This window comes from Phyllobates terribilis, unplaced genomic scaffold (genome assembly GCF_046119375.1).
Source record: "Phyllobates terribilis strain yellow unplaced genomic scaffold, ASM4611937v1 Scaffold_171__1_contigs__length_4068163, whole genome shotgun sequence".
Taxonomy (NCBI): domain Eukaryota; kingdom Metazoa; phylum Chordata; class Amphibia; order Anura; family Dendrobatidae; genus Phyllobates; species Phyllobates terribilis.
Window position 1 is genome coordinate 1537443 of NW_027362931.1, and position 24245 is coordinate 1561687.

General features: G+C 49.6%; 1 protein-coding gene across 1 annotated transcript; it reads right to left on the reverse strand.

The window, feature by feature from the left end:
* Positions 1-1092: 1092 nt before the first annotated feature.
* LOC141212355 (gastrula zinc finger protein XlCGF66.1-like) lies at positions 1093-20214 on the reverse strand. Its single transcript, XM_073664911.1, has 7 exons — positions 19989-20214; positions 7246-7373; positions 6744-6926; positions 6202-6325; positions 1499-1596; positions 1340-1418; positions 1093-1109 (listed from the first exon to the last, which is right to left on the reverse strand). The coding sequence occupies exons 2-7, from the start codon at positions 7315-7317 to the stop codon at positions 1093-1095; spliced, it is 573 nt and encodes a 190-aa protein (XP_073521012.1). The 5' UTR covers positions 7318-7373; positions 19989-20214.
* Positions 20215-24245: the final 4031 nt, after the last annotated feature.

The following is a 24245-nucleotide window of genomic DNA, read 5'->3' on the forward strand; positions in this document are numbered from 1 at the left end:
ACAAATGCAAAAGTTTTGGCACCCGGCAAGGTTAGTACCTAGTAGCGCCCCCTTTTGAAAGTATCACAGCTTGTAAATGCTTTTTGTAGCCAGACAATAGTCTTTCAATTTTTTTTTGAGGGATTTTCATTCATTCTTCTTTGGAGAATTCTTCCAGTTCTGTGAGATTCTTGGGTCGTCTTGCATCCTCTGCTATTTTGAGGTCTAGCCACAGATTTTCAATGATGTTCAAATCAGGGGACTATGAGGGCCATTGTAAAACCTTCAGCTTGCGCCTTTTGACGTGTGTTTAGTACCATTATCATTTGTCATCCTCTTTTCACCTTCAGCTTTTTTGCAGATGATGTTATGTTTGCATCAAGAATTTGCTGAAATTTCATGGAATCCATTCTTCCCTCTACCCGTTCCCTGTGCCATTGGCTGCAACACAACCCCAAAACAGGATTGATCCACCACCATGCTTAATGGTTGGCGAGATGTTCTTTTCCTAAAAATCTGTGCCCTTTTTTCTCCACATAACTTTGATCATTGCTCTATTTTAACCTCATCGGTCCACAAGACTTGTTTCCAAAATGCATCAGACCTTCTTAGATGTACTTTTGCATACTTCTGACGCTGAATTTCATGGTGAGGTCGCAGGAGAGGTTTTCTTCTGATGACTCTTCCATGAAGTCCATATTTTTGCAGGTGTCTCTGAAGAGTACAACAATGTACCACAACTCCAGAGTCTGCTAAATCTTTCTGAAGGTCTTTTGCAGTCAGGCGGGGGTTCTGATTTGCCTCTCTAGCAATCCTACTGAAAATTTGCTTGGTCTTCCAAACCTTATCTTGACCTCCACTGTTTCTGTTAACTGCCATTTCTTTATTACATTTTGAACCGAGCAAAAGGCAACTTGAAAACGCTTTGCTCATAGCCTTCTCCTGCTTTGTGGGCCTCCATCATTTTCAGAGTGCTAGACAGCGGATTAGAAGAAGCCATGGCTGCTGTTTATTTGGCACATTGTTAGAGTAGGCTGGGTTTTTATAACACTGGCCTTTCCTAATGATGATAGTGAACGAGCCCTTACCCTAACAGGCTAAGTAAGGTCTGAATCATTGGTCAAAGTTATCTGAGCACACAAATGTCCAAGCGTAATACAAAGGAAATGTGTCATCTTTAACTTTAGGTCTTTTAGAGATCATTTCATCTTCAACTTGCTTAACTGGTCACAATAACAGTAATTTTGACCAGGGGTGCCCAAACTTTTACATGCCACTGTAGATTGTGTCATGTGATCATGAGATGATGGGAGTAGTAGTAGATGGCCACAGAACCGACATGACAGTCTGCCCTCCTCACCCTGCTGATCGGCCCATATTGCGGTCGCCTCTTGTGCTCCATGTATAACCTCAACCTTAATATCAATCAGATCTTCACCCTAAAAAAGAAAAAATGTAAGATGAGCTCAGGTCCAATCACTTCATGGTCAGATATTGTGGGGACTTCAGTGTCGTCTACCTGATGATCCTCCGGGATGTTGCGATTCTCCTCTGGACAGTCCTGGGGATACAGAGGACGGGGACATCTCTCTGGTGGATTTCTCCTCCTGGATCCATCTGTGGAGACACACAGACTGAATACATGACCTGCCGTGTATCTGTCTATATATGAGACTCGTCTCTCAGAACCAGTAATTCTATGTTTATGTATCAGGGAATAAATTACATTGTTGTGGTCCTCACCCCCGATACCAAGGACCCAGCACATTGTGGCCTCAAGTATGAAGTGATAATCAGCGAGGCCAAAGCCTAATGCTCTGCACTTGGAGGATGAAGACCCCAAGGAGAGGGACAGAGAAGACCCTCGTCAGTCAGTGAAGGAGCCGTACTAAAAACACAACTTCTCCAAGTTTCGTCTCCACCAGGGATGGAACCACAGAGGAGCTGGAGAAAGCTCCACATTTCCATCCATTGGTTTCTTCTCTCCTAATTCACTGTATGGAGATTGGGGGAAGGACGGTGACCATTTACCAGTGATTGTATTTTGAGAGCTCATGATATCACCATGTGGACACGGCCTCCCTCCTGGACAGGATCCTCTGGGATCACTAAGAGGAGAGAACCTTCCGTTCTATTAAAAGACGGGTTACCGTGTTTTTCTTCTTCTTTAAATAGAGATAACTCTCAACATCCGCCTCGGTATAAACACTAAAATAAGCAGCAAGTTCTGCGTTTGTCTCTAAAGGAGGAAAAAAGGCACATGTACGACTAACGTACGAAGTCACAGAACCCGGAAGGATGGTGTTGTGGGGAGCACCCGGTACACAGCGGTTAGTACCCATCAATGTGTAGAAAGGACAACTAGAGAGCCGGCACCGGGGTCATGGGCGCTTACTGATGCACACGGGGAGCCAAGGAGAGATTGTCTGGTCAGACTCCACAGAAAAGCTCCATAATACATATTCTTCTGAACAAACATCCCTTTAAGGGAGACTTACAATTATTATTACCACCAGACCAGGATCTCAGATTGAAGTCCCCATCATTTTTGCTTTGTCTTCCAAAATTAGAACAAATATATATATATATACAGGGTGGTCCAAAAGTAGGTGGACAGAAAGTGTTATAAGGTTATGAAGGGGAGATTTATCAGACATGGTGTAAATTGAAACTGGCTCAGTTGCCCTTAGCAACCAATCAGATTCCACTTTTCATTCCTCACAGACTCTTTGGAAAATGAAAGGTGGAATCTGATTGGTTGCTAAGGGCAACTGAGCCAGTTTCACAGATCTAGTTTTCACAGATAGATCTCCCCCAAATCTGTTTTCTTTTCAGATAATTCAGAAAATTCAGATAACACATAATGGCAAATAATTTAAATACAGATCAAAGAAAATGGATTTTAACAGAGTATTGGAAATCTCAAAATGCTGAAACCGTTAGAGCAAATTGGGTTGAAACATTTGGTACTCAAGCCCCAAAGAGACAAACCATTTACCGCATTCAATGCCACTGGCTCAATCCTTAATGCTCCAAAAACTGGTCGACCCAAAACAGTCTGTACAGAAGATAATAAACAACTTGCTGCTGAAACATTTGTTCAGAGTCCAAAAAAGTCCACCAGAAGAGCCTCTTTGGAATTGGGAATTTCAGGAGCTTCTATCATGCGAATCCTGAAATCTATTGGGTGGAAAGGTTATCGTCCACGTCTAATTCATGGTTTATTGGAGGATGATCCAGACAGGCGGCTGCAATTTAGTGTTTGATAAATCTCCCCCTTCATAACCTTATTACACTTTCTGTCCACCTACTTTTGGACTTTTTTATGTATGTATATATATATATATATATATATATATATATATATATATATATTTTTTATATATATAGATATATATATAGATAGATAGATAGATAGATAGATAGATAGATAGATAGATAGATAGATAGATAGATATGGTTAGGTCCATATATATTTGGACAGAGACAACATTTTTCTAATTTTGGTTCTAGACATTACCACAATGACTTTTAAACAAAAATTCAGATGCAGTTGAAGTTCAGACTTTCAGCTTTCATTTGAGGGTATCCACATTAAAATTGGATGAAGGGTTTAGGAGTTTCAGCTCCTTAACATGTGCCACCCTGTTTTTAAAGGGACCAAAAGTAATTGGACAATTGACTCCAAGGCTATTTCATGGACAGGTGTGGGCAATCCCTTCATTGTGTCATTCTCAATTAAGCAGATAAAAGGCCTGGAGTTGATTTGAGGGGTGGTGCTTGCATTTGGAAGGTTTTGGTGTGAAGTAAACATGCGGTCAAAGGAGATCTCCATGCAGGTGAAACAAGCCATCCTTAAGCTGCAAAAACAGAAAAAACCCATCCAAGAAATTGCTACAATATTAGGAGTGGCAAAATCTACAGTTTGGTGCATCCTGAGAAAGAAAGAAAGCACTGGTGAACTCATCAATGCAAAAAGACCTGGGCGCCCACGGAAGACAACAGTGGTAGATGATCGCAGCATAATCTCCATGGTGAAGAGAAACCCCCTCACAACAGCCAACCAAGTGAACAACACTCTCCAGGAGGTAGGCGTATCAATATCCAAATCTACCATAAAGAGAAGACTGCATGAAAGTAACTACAGAGGGTTCACTGCACGGTGCAAGCCACTCATAAGCATCAAGAAGAAAAAGCCTAGACTGGACTTTGCTAAAAAAACATCTAAAAAAGCCAGCACAGTTCTGGAAGAACATTCTTTGAACAGATGAAACAAAGATCAACCTCTACCAGAATGATGGAAAGAGAAAAGTATGGCGAAGGCGTGGTACATCTCATGATCCAAAGCATACCACATCATCTGTAAAACACGGCGGAGGCAGTGTGATGGTTTGGGCATGCATGGCTGCCAGCGGCACTGGGTCACTAGTGTTTATTGATGATGTGACACAGGACAGAAGCAGACGAATTAATTCTGATGTATTCAGAGCCATACTGTCTGCTCAGATCCAGCCAAACTGATTGGCCGTCGTTTCATACTACAGATGGACAATGACCCAAAACATAAAGCCAAAGCAACCCAGGAGTTTATTAAAGCAAAGAAGTGGAATATTCTTGAATGGCCAAGTCAGTCACCTGATCTCAACCCAATTGAGCATGCATTTCACTTGTTAAAGACTAAACTTCAGACAGAAAGGCCAACAAACAAACAGCAACTGAAAACCACCGCAGTGAAGGCCTAGCAGAGCATCAAAAAGGAGGAAACCCAGCGTCTGGTGATGTCCATGAGTTCAAGACTTCAGGCAGTCATTGCCAACAAAGGGTTTTCAACCAAGTACTAGAAATGAACATTTTATTTACAATTATTTCATCTGTCCAATTACTTTTGGTCCCTTTAAAAACAGGGTGGCACATGTTAAGGAGCTGAAACTCCTAAACCCTTCATCCAATTTTAATGTGGATACCCTCAAATGAAAGCTGAAAGTCTGAACTTCAACTGCATCTGAATTGTTTTGTTTAAAATTCATTGTGGTAATGTCTAGAACCAAAATTAGAAAAATGTTGTCTCTGTCCAAATACATATGGACCTAACTGTGTGTATATGTATATATATATATATATATATATATATATATATACACATAAACATATACACATATATACACACAGTACAGACCAAAAGTTTGGACACACCTCATTTAAAGATTTTTCTGTATTTTCTTGACTATGAAAATTGTACATTCACACTGAAGGCATCAAAACTATGAATTAACACATGTGGAATTATATACTTAACAAAAAAGTGTGAAACAACTGAAAATATGTCTTATATTCTAGGTTCTTCAAAGTAGCCACCTTTTGCTTTGATGACTGCTTTGCACACTCTTGGCATTCTCTTGATGAGCTTCAAGAGGTAGCCACTGGAAATGGTCTTCACTTCACAGGTGTGCCCTATCAGGTTTAATAAGTGGGATTTCTTGCCTTATAAATGGGGTTGGGACCATCAGTTGTGTTGTGCAGAAGTCAGGTGGACACACAGCTGATAGTCCTACTGAATAGACTGTTAGAATTTGTATTATGGCAAGAAAAAAGCAGCTAAGTAAAGAAAAATGAGTGGCCATCATTACTTTAAGAAATGAAGGTCAGTCTGTCCGAAAAATTGGGAAAACTTTGAAAGTGCTACAAAGAAACTGGCTCACATGAGGACCGCCCCAGGAAAGGAAGACCAAGAGTCACCTCTGCTTCTGAGGATAAGTTTATCCGAGTCACCAGCCTCAGAAATCGCAGGTTATCAGCAGCTCAGATTAGCGACCAGGTCAATGCCACACAGAGTTCAGAGGTATGGACAAGCGACAACAGATTAGGTGGAAAATCATTAGTAAATTAACCCCGACTCTGCTGAGTAACGATCAGACTCCGGTACCGAAAGAAATCATAGGAGAGAACGAACAGATGAGTTGGGACATCTGCAGACAAAATGTGACCGATGCTCTAAGGAAGGTGAAAGTTTCTGAAAGAAGCCGCCGAGGACGAAGACTCAAGACTGATGAAGACGACAGCGGAGAAACCACGACTCACAGATCAGAAGAGAATAATCAGGGAATGAAAGCTGTGAGAAAATGTAGAGAAAACCAGAGCAAGTCTGGAGAAAAATCATCTATTATAGGACGAGGCCGAGAGACGTCATCACATCCCCCGGAGCCAACAAGAGTCTCCTCTCACCTGGTGATGTCAGAGGCCGGAGCTCCTCCATCATCACCTCCTGGTACCGATCCTGGTGTCCTTCTAGATACTCCCACTCCTCCATGGAGAGATAGACAGCGATGTCCTGACACCTTATAGGAACCTGACAACGACACCGTCATCACCCAGAATCCTCCAGTGCTGTCCTGTATAATGTCCCAGCAGTCACCTCTCCAGTCATCACCCAGAATCCTCCAGTGCTGTATTGCATAATGTACCAGCAGTCACCTCCAGTCATCACCCAGAATCCTCCAGTGCTGTATTGCATAATGTCCCAGCAGTCACCTCTCTAGTCATCACCCAGAATCCTCCAGTGCTGTCCTGTATAATGTCCCAGCAGTCACCTCTCCGGTCATCACCCAGAATCCTCCAGTGCCGTCCTGTATAATGTCCCAGCAGTCACCTCTCCGGTCATCACCCAGAATCCTCCAGTGCTGTCCTGTATAATGTCCCAGCAGTCACCTCTCCGGTCATCACCCAGAATCCTCCAGTGCCGTCCTGTATAATGTCCCAGCAGTCACCTCTCCGCTCAGCAGCTCAATCATCTTGTTGCTGAGCTCTAGGATCTTCTTCTTCCTCCTCTCATGTATCGGGGGGTGCGGGGGAGGTTCTGTGATGGGGTCCGGGCTCCGCCCTCCTGACTCCTGGAGATGGATGATGGGAGTCACACCCTCCCCTGGTGTCTTCCTCACTATTGTGTAATCCTGTGTATGGAGAGAGACACTTAGGGAGAAGAATTCCTTCCCGACTCCAGATCTGACAATCAGTAGAAATCCCGGGATCAATAACCGTCTCCAGTAATCTGGGGCCATAACCTGGATTATTATTACACTCAGGACAGACATCCAGGCCCCTCTACAGCTCTTATAGGGAATCCCCATGACAACTCCTCCTGGCAGAGAGCTGCACACAATCACTGCTCTTACAGTAAAGAATCCTTCTCTTCCTCTTCTGGATTTCCTCTTCCTGATGTCGGACTTGTTACATAACACAATAAAGCTGATAGAAATGTAGAGGAGTTACCTCTCCGCTCAGCAGGGAGATGATCTCCAGGGTGAAGTGTAATAATCTTCTGGTGGTCTCGTCCTCGTCCATCCTCGGGGGGTCATTCAGGAGAAGGAGGGATGAACACTGGATCAGCTGGAGGGCGTCTGTACAATAAAAGGAGAAGATGAAAAGAGAGGACAACATCAGAATCCATTAAAAAACCTTCAGCAAAGGTTTGGGTGTGTCAGTGGTTTGTTTGCTAAGCTGCAGAGCAGGAGGCGCTGTACAATGCAAGCCTGGGTGAAGGTACAACAAAGGCTGGTGAAGGCAACGTAACTGGCGCACCCGAGTGAAAAGGCGGCAGGTTTACACGGACTGTTTGGATCACCCGGCTGCGATCCAGAGACATTGTGCAAATAAAGATATTTAAAGTTGAACTTTCCTTGGGTCACTGCCCCATTACAATATGGTGGAGAATGCGGGCAGTGTGAACTGAGGCATACCCCAAAAGCTGCATGTCTGTGATCAAGTCTGCAAAGCTACAGCTCAAGCCTGCTGATATGGAGGGGCTACTAAAGCAGTTAGTACTCACCCAGCAGCACCAACATCTCCAGAGGCAACAGCAGGAGCAGCACCAGCAGAGCACTAATGACTTGATTGTGGAACAGATTGCGGCTCTGCGAGAGAAGCCACCAGCACCGACCCCAGAAACTCCTGAGGCCCGGGACAAGGCCCGTTCAGTCTTGAGGAAGCCTAGTCCGGAGGATGATGTAGAAGCCTTCCTCACCATCTACATGCACACCACGGAGTGGGAGAACCTGCCAACTTCCCAGTGGGCTGACGTGGTGGCTCAGTTTCTGATGGGCGACGTGCAGAAGGCCTACTTTGGCCTCAGTTGAGATGATGACCAGGACTATGGGAAGCTGAAAGGTGAGATCCTTGCCCTACTGGGAGCTAATACATATTTGAGAACCCAAAGGGTGTTTTCATGGACCTTTGTGGAGGCCGGGACCGCCAGGTCTCAGGCATATGACTTGCTGCAGCTAGTTAAAAGGTGGCTCCAGCCTGAGACTTTGACTCTGGCCCAGATGGTGGAGAGGGTGGTGGTCGATCGGCTAGAGAGAACTCTGCCAGCAGCTATACAGAGTTGGGTGCGGCAAGGGGACCCAGGCACTTTAGACCAGGTGGTTAGCCTGATCGGGCGGTACACGGCCACTCAGGACTTCATACGGGACTCTGCCCCACTGCGACTATCACGCCGGACCCTGCAAGCCCAGGAGCCGGTGAAAGGGTCACGTCCCTCTGCTGGGGTCAGTACCGAGCCCATAATGAGGGGGTACCCTGGAGTGAGGGAGGCAGACCAGTGTCCCCTAAAAAGGTCTCAAAGACTAATGGTGCCTCCACTATCAGGTGCTGGCAGCGCCAAGGGCCAGGACATGTGGCTGACAACTGCCCTCTGACTGTTGAACCCATGGACTGTGGGTTCACACGCAGAGTCTCGATGTATGCCCAGACAGTCTGCACCGTGACTGCAGACGGTGCGGGCAGCGAACCCCAATTGTGCCAGGTACTCGTCAACCAGAAGGAGGCTCTCTTGGACTCAGGGAGCCTAGTGACTCTGGTCCATGGGTCACTGGTTGCCAAGGAGAACCCCAGTGGATGGAAAGTCGGGGTTGTTTGCATACATGGGGACCTCCTAGAGTACCCGACAGCAGAGGTTACTTTTTCCATCCCGTGTGGGTAGATGAAACATGTGGTGGGAGTGGTGAAGACCCTACCTGATGGGACTGTTTTGGGAAGATACTTGCCCCTATACTGGTCCCTGTGGGAGAACAAAATTAACCCTCCCAGGGTAAATGTCCCGGCATGGAACCCAAAGATTCCGAGTCATGGATACCTGCCGTAGGGGTCGCCGACCTAGTGTAACCCAGATAGGTTAACCTAGAGGTATTGGCAGGAGAGGTTGAGGAGACCCCATCGATCCCAGAGCTGGAAGTGTCCCCTGGTACTTTTGGGACAACTCAGCTGCAGGATCCAACTCTAGCCTGCGCATGAGAAAGGGTGGTAGAAATAAATGGGGTGCCTCAGCAACCGGGTGCAGAGGCGGTTTTCCCATACATGGCTGTCAACCAGGATCTATTATATAGAGTTGATAAAATCCGGGATGAAGTGGTGGAACAGCTGGCAGTCGTACCGCCGGGCGCTGCTAGAGATGGCTCACGCTCTCACACACACACACACGCTGGGTGGACACCTAGGGATGAAAAAAAAACCACAAGAACGTATTTTGCAGTGATGCTTTTGGCCCGGGATTTATGCCGAGGTACAGAGGTATTGTGAGTCGTGTCCCAAGTGTCAACTTACCACACCCACTGCAAATTTCCAGACTCCATTGGTACCTCTACCCATTATAGGAGGTACCTTTTCAGCGGATTGCAATGAATATGGTGGGGCCTATAGTAAAATCTGCCCGTGGCCACCAACATATTTTGGTGGTAGTAGATTATGCCACCCGTTACCAGGAGGCAATACGTATCCCCTGCGAGCTGTTTGCCATGTTCTGCCGCCTTGGGCTACCCAAGGAGATCAAGTGGCAAGGGCCAAATGAAGTCCGGGAAAAGGTGGGGGAGGTGAATTACCGAGTGTACCAGCTCGGAAAGAGAAAACCGGAACAACTGTATCATGTGAACCTGCTAAAAGCCTGGAAAGTCCGGGAATGTTTGATTATGGATGAGACGCCTGTCGTACCGTCTGGGAACCCTCTGACACCAGCCAGGGATGAGGTCGGGTGTGAGGTTAAAATAAGTGATGCTCTCACTAAACAGCAGCGATGGGAGGCTCGGAATTTGATGCAGCAGAATACAGACGTATTCTCACTACTTTCTGGCCATGCATCTGTGATCCGACATGACACTGTCACCGAGCCTCGGGTAAGGGTACGAGTGAAACCGTACTGTGTACCACCCTCCAGGCTCCTCCAGCCAGTTCCTGGATCACTTTGCCACCTGGCTTCCTCACTTTCTATCCTGTGACATCCCCACCCTCATCATGGGAGACTTTAATATCCCCATCAATGATCCCCTCTCCCAATCTGCCTCTCATCTACTTTCTCTAACCCCCTCATTCGGCCTCTCACAGGTCACTAATTCTCCTACACATGAAGATGGGAATACTCTGGACCTGGTTTTCTCCCGTCTATGCTCGCTGCATGACTTTACTAACTCCCCTCTCCCTCTCTCGGACCACAACCTTGTTTTCTTCTCTGTCAAGAACTGTCTCCTCCCCCGGGACACCCCCCTGACCACACTTATAGGAATACATGTACCATTAATACCCAGCAGCTTATGGACAATCTCCACACGTCTTCAGCCCCCATCTCCTCCCTCTCCTGTCCAGACTTCGCATTGTCACACTACAATAATACACTGAAGAGCGCCCTAGATGAAGTAGCACCTTCTACATGCAGAAAGACCCGACACAGACAACGGCAGCCCTGGCACTCAATGGAAATACGTTTTTTTCAGCGTTGCTCAAGATGTGCTGAGCGTCAGTGGAGAAAATCTCTTTTAGCAGAGGACTTCATCCACTATGAATTCATGCTCAAAACATATAACTCTGCCCTTCATCTGGCCAAACAATCCTACTTCACCACCCTCATCACTTCACTGTCCAACAATCCAAAATGACTGTTTGAAACCTTAAACTCCCTCCTGAAACCTAACGCACAGGCCCCCATCACCAACCTCAGCGGTGAGGATCTGGCCACTTATTTCCTAGAAAAAATCAACCACATCCATCAGGACATCTCAGCCCAATCTCCTCAGTGCCTGGATCCCCTTCCCTGCCGCATTTCAAGCTCTTTAGCCATCTTTGAGCCTGTTACAGAAGAAGTTACCCAGCTTCTCATTTCTTCTCGACCTACAACCTGCAACAGTGACTCCATTCCTTCACATCTGCAGTCTCTCTCACCGGTGGTCACCACTCACCTGACTAAAATATTTAACCTCTCTCTTTCTTCGGGTATCTTTCCGTCATTTAAACATGCCATCATAACCCCTTTACTTAAAAAGCCATCCCTGGTCCAGAACTGCACTGCTAACTACAGACCTGTCTCTAACCTTCCTTACATCTCTAAACTCCTGGAACGCTTGGTCCACTCCCGTCTAATCCGCTATCTCTCAACCCTCTACAATCTGGTTTCTACTCCTTACACTCCACTGAAACTGCCCTCACTAAAGTCTCTAATGATCTACGAACAGCTAAATCCAAAGGTCACTGCTCCCTGCTGATTCTCCTGGATCTCTCTGCTGCATTTGACACTGTGGATCACCAGCAAATCCTTACTATGCTCCGCTCTATAGGCCTCAAGGAAACTGTTCTCTCCTGGTTCTCCTACATCTCTGACTGCTCCTTCACTGTATCTTTTGCCGGCTCCTCTTCCTCTCCTCGTTCCCTTACTATCGGGGTCACGCAGGGTTCAGTTCTAGGCCCCCTCCTCTTCTCTCTATACACTGCCCCTATTGGACAAACAATCAGCAGATTTGGGTTTCAGTATCATCTCTATGTTGACGACAAATAATACACCTCTTCACCTGACATCACCCCTACCCTAATAGAAAATACCAAGGATTGTCTGTCTGCTGTCTCTAACATCATGTCCTCCCTCTATCTTAAACTGAATCTCTCCAAAACTGAACTTCTTGTGTTTCTCCCCTCTACTAACTCAACTCTACCAAACATCGAAATTACCTTGGAGGGTTCAACCATAACTCTCAAGCAGCATGGCCGCTGCGTTGGGGTCATATTCGACACTAACCTTTCTTTTACTCCCTATATCCAATCACTCACCCGCTCTTGTCACCTGCATCTTAAAAACCATCTCCAGAATCCGACCTTTTCTCACCTTTGAAACTGCTAAAACTCTTACTGTCGCTCTTATTCACTCTCGTCTGGACTACTGCAACTCTCTTCTGATCAGTTTCCCTCTTACCAAACTTTCTCCTCTCCAATCCATCCTGAATACGGCAGCCAGGGATGTATTTCTGTCCAGCCGCTTCACCGATGCCTCCATCTTGTGCCAGTCATTACACTGGTTACCCATTCGCTACAGGGTCCAATATAAACTCATTGCTCTCACCCACAAAGCTCTCCACAGTTCTGCACCGCCTTATATCTCCTCTCTCATCTCTGCCCATCGCCCTACACGTGCCCTCCGTTCTACAAATGACCTAAGCCTAACATCCCTCATAATCCGAACCTCGCACCTCCGTCTCCAAGACTTCTCTCATGCTGCGCCAGTTCTCTGGAATGCTTTACCCCAGGCGATCTGACTGATGCCTAGCCCCCATGTCTTCAAGCGCGTTTTAAAAACCCATCTCTTTAAACAAGCCGACCACCTTAACTACTCAGTAAACCAACTTTCCCCTGTCCCCTCCTAAATATTATTCAGAATCTGCTCCCTACTCTTCATCTGTCTCCACACCCTCCATGCACAAGATAACTGCACTCGATACTTGATTATTGCACTTATATATATGGGCTGATGACCGGATCATGCAGCTTTATATGAAAATCCCTATTTATTATAATTGTCAGACCTGAAATAACAAGCACTTTTCACCTACTGTGTCCCCCCATTCCCTTGTAGATTATAAGCGGCCGGACCCTCGCTCCTAATGTAACTGTTTAAACTGTCTTACCTTGTATTGAATTTATTGTCTGTACATGTCCCCGCTTAATTGTAAACTGCTGCGGAATATGTTGGCGCTATATAAATAAAAATTATTATTATTAGGAATTGGGTACAGTGTAGTGGTGAACGCAATAGTTTAGGATAGAAACAGTTAATGTGTTTAGCAATAGCTCCAGAGCAGGAGGAGCCGGGGTAGTTACCAGGAGGTTTAGTGACTGCAGCAGGGGAGTAACGGGGAAGTCTGCCCAGCAACCGAAGGAGGATTGGTGATTGTCCCAGTCAAAAGGGGAGGAGATTAGGCCAGGGCGGAGTAATGGTTTTTCCTGTCAGTTAGTTCTGAGGGAGGGATGTGACAGAGCAGTAGCTGGAGGTCCAGGGGGCACAGAAACCCGGTCCGACCAGCAGCAGAGCAACGTTAGTCAGGAACTCTAAAACGACTTTCCCTTAATGTTCGGGCCTACGGTCCACAGGAGTCAGCAGAGTAGCTTGTCTTAAAATCTTCCCAGAAGGGGAAGTCGGACGGGGAATAGTACAGAGGAAAGCCTTAGTTACTTACCGGTACCGGGAATTTTCGGAGCCCACGACAGCACCACGAGAGAGAGGATCCGCCCATCAAGGACAGGAAACCTACAGGTTAAAAAGGGCAGCACCTCTCTCCCGCTTCAGTTTAGTTAACAGAGCATGAGAGGACCGCCAAGGTTAATTACAACAAAACAAATTCATTTTAAGCCAATTACTTTAACTAACTTCCCCTGAAGGTGCAAAAAAGGAAAATAACTTTATGGGAGTGCAAAAAAAAACACCAGTGTAGGGAGAGAATATAAGGGTGCTGTCATGGGCTCCGAAAAATCCTGTTAACGGTAAGTAACTAAGGCTTTATTCGTACTTCCATAACAGCACCACGAGAGAATTACAGAGACGAAAGGAGATTAGGGAGGGACCACAGCTTGAAGCACCCTTCTCCCGAAGGTGAGATCAGAAGAGTCACCTAAATCCAATCTATAATGCCTATAGAAGGTGGAGGGAGAAGACCAGGTGGCAGCCTTACATATGTCTTCAATGGAAACCCCCGTCTTCTCGGCCCAGGAAGTTGCTACTGCTCTGGTGGAATGTGCCCTCAACCCTTCCGGTACTTCCTTATCCCCCGAGGAGTAGGCGAGGGTGATGGCCTCTCTAATCCACCTCACAATTGTAGATTTTGAAGCTTTACAACCCTTCCTAGCCCCCTGATGGCATATAAATAGGGAACTATCTTTCCTAAAACTCTGTGAAACCTCCAGATATTTAAGCACGCACCTTCTAACATCTAATGTATGTAGTTTCTCCTCTTTCTGATTTTTAGGGGGAAAACAAAAAGTTGGAAGATTTACCTCTTGAGTTCTATGAAAACGTGAGACTACTTTTGGAAGAAAATCTGGGTCAGGCTTTAGTACAATTCTATCATCCATAATTTGAGTAAATGGTGGGGATATAGAAAAGGCCTGTATGTCTCTTACTCTTCTGGCCGAAGTTAGGGCCACTAACAGGGCTGTTTTAAGAAGAATAATCTTATGGGTGGCTGAATCTAGAGGTTTGAAGGGGGGTTTAGTCAAGGCATTTAAGACCAGGTTTAAATCCCAGGGAGAGGGTCTGGATTTAATAATAGGTCTACATCTGAAAGAGGCTTTTATAAAGCGTGCTACCCAATAATTAGCTGCTATATCAAAAGCAAATAAGGCTCCTAAAGCCGAAACTTGTACCTTCAAAGTACTAGTGGTTAGGCCCTGTTCTAAACCCCGCTGTAGAAACTCTATTATCTTCCCAATAGGGATCCCATCCTCTAGTTTGAATTCTGCAAAGGACAGGAACTTTCAAGAAGTTCTAGCATAGATGCGGGCTTTCTGCTAGATAGGAGAGTGTTTACTAAATTCGTGGAAAACCCTTTGCTGGTTAACAGTGCCCTTTCAAATTCCATGCCGTTAAATGGAGATTTGAGGCTGGAGGATAGGAAACCGGACCCTGAGTAAGAAGGTCCGGAAATTCCGGAAGGACCCAGGGGTCTGATACTGACATTCTGCGGAGACAAGAGAACCATGGCTTCTTGGGCCAAAAGAGGATCATTCTGGCTCTGTCTGCCCTGATCTTCCTTAGGACTGACGGAAGCAGGACCATAGGATGGAATATACACGCCAAAGGAAACGCCCAGGGAATCATAAAGGCATCCACTGCCAGGGGCTTTTCTCTGGGGTTTAGAGAACAAAACGTTGCCAACTTCCGATTGGATTTCGTCGCGAAAAAGTCCACTGCTGGAAGACCCCACATTGCCACAATCTTGGAGAATATTTGAGGGTTTAAGGACCATTCTCCTTCTTTTAGGGAATTGCGGCTGAGAAAATCTGCTCTGATGTTTTCTTTTCCTTTTAGATGAACCACAGAAAGGGAGAGAAAATGATCTTCTGCCTTCTGAAGAAGTCTGTCTGCTACTCTCATTAAGTCTTTTGAACGGGTTCCCCCTTGATGATTTATATATGCTACTGAGACTTGATTGTCCGAGAGTATACGGACATCCTGGCCCTGTAAATATACAAGGAACCCATTGAGCGCATAATCAACCGCCAAAAGCTCCTTAACATTCGAGGAAAACTGTACCTCATTTTCTGACCAGGTTCCCTGAATTAAGTTATTTCCAAAATGAGCTCCCCAACCTGTAGCACTTGCATCTGTAGTCAAAACTGCAGTAGGTTTACTTTCCCAAGGGACTCCCCTAGAAAGATTAGTGTATACCAACCACCAACGAAGGGATTGTAAGGAATGAGGGGCCAAAGTAAACTCCTGGTCTAGATATCCATCTAGAATTGAGTCATTATATAATACATCCCATTGAAGAGCCCTTGAGTGAAATTGGGACCAAAGCACCATAGTAAAACTTGAGGCCAGGGTACTTAATAATGACATGGCTTTACGAAGTGTCATAGAGGGTCTATCCATACAATGTCTCACTAGTCCCTGGATTTTTGCAATCTTCTCATCTGATAAATGGCATAACTGTCTTTCTGAATCTAAAATGACCCCCAGGAACTGTTGGGCTTTTTGAGGGGTCAACCTAGATTTTTCCAGATTTAGAAACCAACCTAGGCCTTGTAGGACAGAAATTGTTACCTGAAGATGGGCCTCGCATTGTACAAAGGAATTCCCCACTATCAGGAAATCATCGAGGTAAGGGATTATTAAAATATCCTTTTCTCTTATATGGGCCATAACTTCTGCCACCAGTTTGGTAAAAACTCTCGGGGCTATAGCCAACCCAAAGGGAAGAGCTGTATACTGGAAGTGTTTTACTACCCCTTTTATTTTGATGGCCAATCTTAAATACTTTTGATAATCCTTATAAATGGGAACATAGTAATAAGCGTCTTTAAGGTCTAGGACTACCATATAGCAGTGGGGAAAAAGCAATTTTATTATTGTTTTTAATGATTCCATCTTAAAGGTGTCTATTTTAAGAAACCTATTTAAGCATTTTGAATTTATAATGGTCCTGAAACACCCATTTGGTTTGGGGACCAAGAAGAGCGTGGAGTAGAATCCGTGTCCCTCTTCTGTTTTCGGAACCTCAATCAGGACGTTTTTCTTGATTAGGTCTTGAATTTCCGATATGAGGGCAGTTTGCCGCTCTGGGGAGGAACTAGAGGGAATAATTACGAATCTTCTGTAAGGAATGGCTTGAAATTGGAATTTAAGACCAAATCTAATCAGGCTCAAAATCCAATTGCTATGTGAAATACGTTCCCAAGCCGGAAAAAAGAACAACAATCTCACTCCCACCTGGGCCGATTGTGATTCCCCTGGTTTCTGCTCATCTCTGGAGGAAGAACCAAAGAGTAGGCCTCTACCTTTGCGACTTCTTTCCTCGAATTTCTCTTGTTCTCTAAAGAATCTTCTTCGGACAAACTTCTTTTTCCGAAAAGATTTCTTAAAAGAGGGTAGAGGTACAGACGGAAAGCCCTCTTAGGATCTCCAGCTTTCTCCAAAAGATCATCCATGGTTTGGCCGAAAAGATATTCACCCTCACAAGGAATTGTACAAAGTCTAGATTTCGTTTGTACATCTCCAGGCCAGCACTTAAGCCAAAGGGCTCGCCGAGCAGCATTTGAAAGAGCTGACGATTTCACTGCTAGTCTAACTGAGTCCGCAGATGCATCAGCAAGAAAGGCCGCTGCACCCTGGACTAGGGGGAGAGAAGAAATAATCTCCTTCCTGGAGACACCCTCCTTTAGTTGGTTGTCTAGCTGTTCCAGCCAGACCATCAGGGCTCTGGAAGTGCAGGTGGCAGTACTACTGGTTTCAGGGCTCCTGTAGCTGTCTCCCAAGCACCTTTAAAAAAGGTATCTGCTCGTCTGTCCAGGTGGTCTCTTAAAGCTCCCATGTCGTCGAAGGGGAGAGAAGGCTTTTTTGATGCCTTAGCAATGGCAAAATCAAGCCTTGGTGCCTTTGACCAGGAGGAGCATGCGGTATCATCAAATGGATACCTCTTTTTGAAAGAGGGAGGGATGCTGCCCTTCCTGTCTGGCTTTTGCCACTCTCTATCAATGAGATCCTTAATTTTTGTATTGATGGGGAAGCATCTTTTCTTTTTTTGACCTAATCCTCCAAACATTACATCCTCTAAAGACTTCTCTGGTCTAGTGTCCACAATGCCCATGGTAGAACGGACAGCTTTCACCAAGGCATCCACCTCATTTAGAGGAAAACATTGTCTCTCAGATTCGTTATCTGAGGAATAGAGGGAAGAGGAAGAAATATCTGAGATATAGGAGTTTGAGCCTGGTCGAGGGTCCTGAGGAGAATGTCTGGCCTCAGAATTCCCTCGCAAAGCCTTGCCTACTTCTTTTTTAATTAGAGTTTTTAGACCCAAAGAAAACCCTAGGGTTTCTTCCGTCATCACCTTGTCATTACAAGGCTGGCACAACTTTGTAATATATGCATCAGGGAGCGGGCTGCTGCATAGGGCACATTCCTTATGCTTTGATTTAAATGGACATTTCTGGCTCTGAAAACATTTTATAGACAGAGAAGTAGAAGAAAAAATTAGTAGAACTTTCACGAAGATTCCACTTACACCCTGGCATATGCAGTACCGTAGAAGCAGAGGAATCCTTCTTAACCGGCGGAGGATCTCTCTGAACGACAGGACCTTCCTTCCTGCTTTTTGTGGTGAATTTCGTAGTTGAACGACTGGACCCGGATCGGGAACGACGTTGCACCGCCTGTTGTGAGGGCTCCCCAGAGGGCTGCTCCTGCTGCAGTTGTTCTTGCTGAGGTGATAGCTCCTGTGTATCTCCAATTGCCAACGAAAAAACAAGGGGCTGGGAAGCACCTCCGTATGTAACCAGGTCTATTTCTATACTGGCCATACAGGTACCTGTGTGGAAAGGGGGGGCCTCCCCCCCCCCCCACCCGGGGTGGGCAGAACACTACTCCCAGCAGTACCGGTGGGACGCCCATCCTGTTGCGGTGAACAATATTCCGGCGTCCACACTCTGCTCGCATGCGGCCCATACTTCCTGGCCGCGTGCGAGCTGCGCCCACTTCCGGTGGAGGTCAGCGCACCGGAAATACGTCACAGAGCAGCCGTCACAGGGCCTCGCCGGCGGGGAACGTGCAGATCTCTTGAATAGTGTAGCGGGGGGTGGGTTGCCTGCATGCGGTCCCACACATCACAGACCATCCAGCTTCACCCAGGGGATATCACGCTGACCGCAACGCACACGGAGACGCCCCAATGAGCCCTGCCATGGCGTCTCCAGAAAGAACAGGACCGACTAGGGCAGGAACTTAACCGCTCTGGGCACCCTGTCTATCCATCTGGGGAAGAGACCGATCTTACCTGCATGTACCTGATAGGTCTCCCATCAAGGACAGGAAACCTAAACTGAAGCGGGAGAGAGGTGCCGCCCTTTTTAACCTGTAGGTTTCCTGTCCTTGATGGGTGGATCCTCTCTCTCGTGGTGATGTCATGGGAGTAAGAATAAATGGAACGGGACTCTTAAAATTGCGAGCGTCTCAGAGGCCAAAGAGGTCGACTATGGAAGGGACATCTCAGGACAAACAGACGGTGAATATTAACATATGCTGTGCAATGAACTGTGAACCTGGAAAAGGATGCGCCCAATACTGCGTGTTCCCTCATGGTGAAGTTGGACTGTTAAGTAAAGTTCTTTTTTATAAAACGGAGTGGAAGTCCCCTATCGTGTGTGCGGCGGTTACTAAAGTGGAAAAACCGAAGACAGCAGAGATCTGTGACCAAAACGTGAGTGTTCTGCACCACACGCACAGCACAGGAGAATTGGGACATTTGTCTTTGTCAGGGAGCCAGGGTGTAGGAACACAACAGTCCCTCACCACTACTACCACCCTCACAAAAAATGCATAGGCCAGACTGTAATCCCAAGGAATCAAGGTGTAGCTACAGTCACCACTGGCAGCACTGTGAGGGACAGCTGTAACTGCGCCCCGACACTGAGTGATGGTCGCTCTGTACTGATGCACTGCTGAGCCGGCTGTCAGTCTCAGTCCCAGGCGCAGTTACAGACGCCGCTCAGTGCTGCGTACGGTGACTGTATCTGCGTTGGTGCCTGCATGACTGAAAGCCGGCGGCTGGAGATCACAAGGGACGATATAACGACAATCACTGAATTCTGCCCCAAATATCCGACATTTATCAGGAAGAATCTGGAGGAAAAGACACAAACTCCACCGCGGCCTCCTCCGCCGACCTGACCGCTCATTATCAGCCTCGTAGGAGGTCGGTCACCGTGGTAACTACACCGCCAGTGGAGGATGGTCACCGTGGTAACTACACCTTCAGCGGGGGCAGTCACCATGGTAACTACACCTCCAGCGGAGGACGGTCACCGTGGTAACTACACCTCCAGCGGGGGACGGTCACCGTGGTAACTACAGCGCCAGCGGGGGACGGTCACGGGGGTGACTCCACGCAAGTAACAGGACCCCCTCCTTACCCACGCAGTCCCACACCTACAGAATCCCCCTGCTCCCTGTGCAGCCCCCATACAGGAACATCCACTTATCTGCGCCCGCAAATCACCTCAGCTCCTCAGAGTAATCACCACAGCCTCAGCAGCAGAGAGCAATGGAGAGCGAGGCCCCGCCCCTTTCCAATGACATCATCAAGTCACATGGGTATGACGTCAGGTCCTTTAGCCCACATGGATTTAGTCTCTACCTTTCCTGAGCTCCGCCCCCTGATCACATGACGGTGATGTCACCACAGGTCCTCCGCTCTCAGTGCAGCAGCCTCTTCCTGTGTTGTGATGCTCTGTCGTCTCTCCCCCCTCTGTCGTCTCTCTCCCCCCTCCGTCGTCTCCCCTCCTCTCTGTCGTCTCTCTCCCCCTCCGTCGTCTCCCCCCCCCTGTCGTCTCTCTCCCCCCTCTGTCGTCTCCCCCCCTCTGTCGTCTCTCTCTCCCCCCCTCTCCGTCGTCTCTCTCCCCCCCTCCGCCGTCTCTCTCCCCCCTCTGTCGTCTCTCTCCCCCTCCGTTGTCCCCCCCCTGTCGTCTCTCTCTCTCCCCTCCGTCGTCTCTCTCTCCCCCCTCCGTCGTCTCTCTCTCCCCCTCCGTCGTCTCTCTCTCTCCCCCTCCGTCGTCTCTCTCTCTCCCCCCTCCGTCGTCTCTCTCTCTCCCCCCTCCGTCGTCTCTCTCTCCCCCCTCCGTCGTCTCTCTCTCCCCCCTCCGTCGTCTCTCTCTCCCCCTCCGTCGTCTCTCTCCCCCCCTCCGTCGTCTCTCTCTCCCCCCCTCCGTCGTCTCTCTCTCCTCCCCTCCGTCGTCTCTCTCTCCCCCCTCCGTCGTCTCTCTCTCCCCCCTCCGTCGTCTCTCTCTCCCCCCTCCGTCGTCTCTCTCTCCCCCCCTCCGTCGTCTCTCTCTCTCCCCCCTCCGTCGTCTCTCTCTCTCCCCCTCTGTCGTCTCTCTCCCCCCCTTCCGTCGTCTCTCTCTCCCCCCTCCGTCGTCTCTCTCTCCCCCTTCCATCGTCTCTCTCCCCTTCCGTTGTCTCTCTCCCCCCTTCCGTTGTCTCTCTCCCCCCTTCCGTTGTCTCTCTCCCCCCTTCCGTCGTCTCTCTCTCCCCCCTTCCGTCATCTCTCTCTCTCTCCCCCTTCCGTCGTCTCTCTCTCCCCCCTCCGTCGTCTCTCTCCCCCCCTCCGCCGTCTCTCTCCCCCCTCTGTCGTCTCTCTCCCCCTCCGTTGTCCCCCCCCCTGTCGTCTCTCTCTCTCCCCTCCGTCGTCTCTCTCTCCCCCCTCCGTCGTCTCTCTCTCTCCCCCCTCCGTCATCTTTCTCTCTCCCCCTCCGTCGTCTCTCTCTCTCCCCCCTCCGTCGTCTCTCTCTCTCCCCCCTCCGTCGTCTCTCTCTCCCCCCTCCGTCGTCTCTCTCTCCCCCCTCCGTCGTCTCTCTCTCCCCCTCCGTCGTCTCTCTCTCCCCCCTCCGTCGTCTCTCTCTCCCCCCCTCCGTCGTCTCTCTCTCCTCCCCTCCGTCGTCTCTCTCTCCCCCCTCCGTCGTCTCTCTCTCCCCCCTCCGTCGTCTCTCTCTCCCCCCTCCGTCGTCTCTCTCTCCCCCCCTCCGTCGTCTCTCTCTCTCCCCCCTCCGTCGTCTCTCTCTCTCCCCCTCTGTCGTCTCTCTCCCCCCCTTCCGTCGTCTCTCTCTCCCCCCTCCGTCGTCTCTCTCTCCCCCTTCCATCGTCTCTCTCCCCTTCCGTTGTCTCTCTCCCCCCTTCCGTTGTCTCTCTCCCCCCTTCCGTCGTCTCTCTCTCCCCCCTTCCGTCATCTCTCTCTCTCTCCCCCCTTCCGTCGTCTCTCTCTCCCCCCTCCGTCGTCTCTCTCTCCCCCTCTGTCGTCTCTCTCTCTCCCCCTCCGTCGTCTCTCTCTCTCCCCCTCCGTCGTCTCCCCCTCCCCCTCCGTCGTCTCTCTCTCTCCCCCCTCCGTCGTCTCTCTCTCTCTCCCCCTCCGTCGTCTCTCTCCCCCTCCGTCGTCTCTCTCTCTCCCCCCTCCGTCGTCTCTCTCTCCCCCCTCCGTCGTCTCTCTCTCCCCCCTCCGTCGTCTCTCTCTCCCCCTCCGTCGTCTCTCTCTCCCCCTCCGTCGTCTCTCTCTCCCCCCCTCCGTCGTCTCTCTCTCCCCCCCCCGTCGTCTATCTCTCTCCCCCCTCCGTCGTCTCTCTCTCCCCCTCCGTCGTCTCTCTCTCCCCCTCTGTCGTCTCTCTCCCCCCCTTCCGTCGTCTCTCTCTCCCCCCTCCGTCGTCTCTCTCTCCCCCTTCCATCGTCTCTCTCCCCTTCCGTTGTCTCTCTCCCCCCTTCCGTCGTCTCTCTCTCCCCCCTTCCGTCATATCTCTCTCTCTCCCCCCTTCCGTCGTCTCTCTCTCCCCCCTCCGTCGTCTCTCTCTCCCCCCTCCGGCGTCTCTCTCTCTCCCCCTCCGTCGTCTCTCTCTCTCCCCCCTCCGTCGTCTCTCTCTCTCCCCCCTCCGTCGTCTCTCTCTCTCCCCCTCCGTCGTCTCTCTCTCCCCCTCCGTCGTCGCTCTCTCTCCCCCCTCCGTCGTCTCTCTCTCCCCCCTCCGTCGTCTCTCTCTCTCCCCCTCCGTCGTCTCTCTCTCCCCCCTCTGTCGTCTCTCTCCCCCTTTCCGTCGTCTCTCTCTCCCCCCTTCCGTCGTCTCTCTCTCCCCCCTCCGTCGTCTCTCTCTCCCCCCTCCGTCGTCTCTCTCTCCCCCTTCCGTCGTCTCTCTCCCCCTCCGTCATCTCTCTCTCCCCCCTTCCGTCGTCTCTCTCTCCCCCTTCCGTCATCTCTCTCTCTCTCCCCCCTTCCGTCGTCTCTCTCTCCCCCCTCCGTCGTCTCTCTCTCTCTCCCCCTCCGTCGTCTCTCTCTCTCCCCCTCCGTCGTCTCTCTCTCCCCCCTCCGTCGTCTCTCTCTCCCCCCCTCCGTCGTCTCTCTCTCCCCCCCTCCGTCGTCTCTCTCTCTCCCCCCCTCCGTCGTCTCTCTCTCCCCCTCCGTCGTCTCTCTCTCTACCCCCTCTGTCATCTCTCTCTCCCCCTCCGTCGTCTCTCTCTCCCCCTCCGTCGTCTCTCTCTCTCCCCCCTCCGTCGTCTCTCTCTCTCCCCCCTCCGTCATCTCTCTCCCCCCTCCCCCTCCGTCGTCTCTCTCTCTCCCCCCTCCGTCGTCTCTCTCTCTCCCCCCTCCGTCGTCTCTCTCTCTCCCCCCTTCCGTCGTCTCTCTCTCCCCCCTTCCGTCGTCTCTCTCTCCCCCTTCCGTCGTCTCTCTCTCCCCCTTCCGTCGTCTCTCTTTCCCCCTTCCGTCGTCTCTCTCTCCCCCTTCCATCGTCTCTCTCTCCCCCCTTCCGTCGTCTCTCTCTCCCCCCTTCCGTCGTCTCTCTCTCCCCCCTTCCGTCGTCTCTCTCTCCCCCCTTCCGTCGTCTCTCTCTCCCCCCTTCCGTCGTCTCTCTCTCCCCCCTTCCGTCGTCTGTGTCTCTCTCCCCCCTCCGTCGTCTGTGTCTCTCTACCCCCTCCGTCGTCTGTGTCTCTCTACCCCCTCCGTCGTCTGTGTCTCTCTCCCCCCTCCGTCGTCTGTGTCTCTCTCCCCCCTCCATCGTCTGTGTCTCTCTCCCCCCTCCGTCGTCTGTGTCTCTCTCCCCCTCCGTCGTCTGTGTCTCTCCCCCACCCTCCGTCGTCTGTCTCTCTCTCTCTTTCTCCCCCACCCTCCGTCGTCTGTCTCTCTCTCTCTTTCTCCCCCACCCTCCGTCGTCTGTCTCTCTCTCTCTTTCTCCCCCTCCGTCATCTGTCTCTCTCTCTCCCCCCTCCGTCGTCTCTCTCTCTCTCTCCCCCCTCCGTCGTCTGTCTCTCCTGCTGTCTCTTTGTGTTTCTCTGTCTCATAGTCAAGATCAAACGATGTCTCTGTGTTGCTGCCCTCTGCTGGTTCTTGTAGGCTCTTCGTGCAGCCTTAGATCCCCCGATAAGGGCAGACAGGGACGGGCTGGGCCGGGTGGCAGAGGGGCAAATGCCCCCCAGGCCCGTCCTCCAGCAGAGGTTTTGGGCCGCCTGGGCGTCAGCCATCGTCTTAATACTGCCGCGGCGACTGTCCTCTGCACGCGCCCTCCCATCGGATCGCGTGGACTGACGGGAGGGCACGCACAGAGGAGAGTGGCCACGGCGCTAGTGAAAGGGAGATGGCCTGTGGGCCCACAGATAGGTAGGGATCAGCGTTGGAATGGCAGAGGTGATTTTTTTTTTAAATCTGGGGCCATTATACTGGGAGGAGCACCATGCGGGGCCGTGTATACAGTACGGAACATCATGCGGGGCCGTGTATACAGTACGG

Coding starts and splice junctions, on each gene's coding strand:
- LOC141212355 (XM_073664911.1), bottom strand. CDS start 7,317: ATGGACGAGGACGAGACCACCAGAAGATTATTACACTTCACCCTGGAG. Junction 6,326..6,743: donor TTGAGCTGCTGAGCGGAGAG/GTGACTGCTGGG, acceptor TGTCGTTGTCAG/GTTCCTATAAGGTGTCAGGA. Junction 1,597..6,201: donor CCGGCCTCTGACATCACCAG/GTGAGAGGAGAC, acceptor GTGTCTCCACAG/ATGGATCCAGGAGGAGAAAT.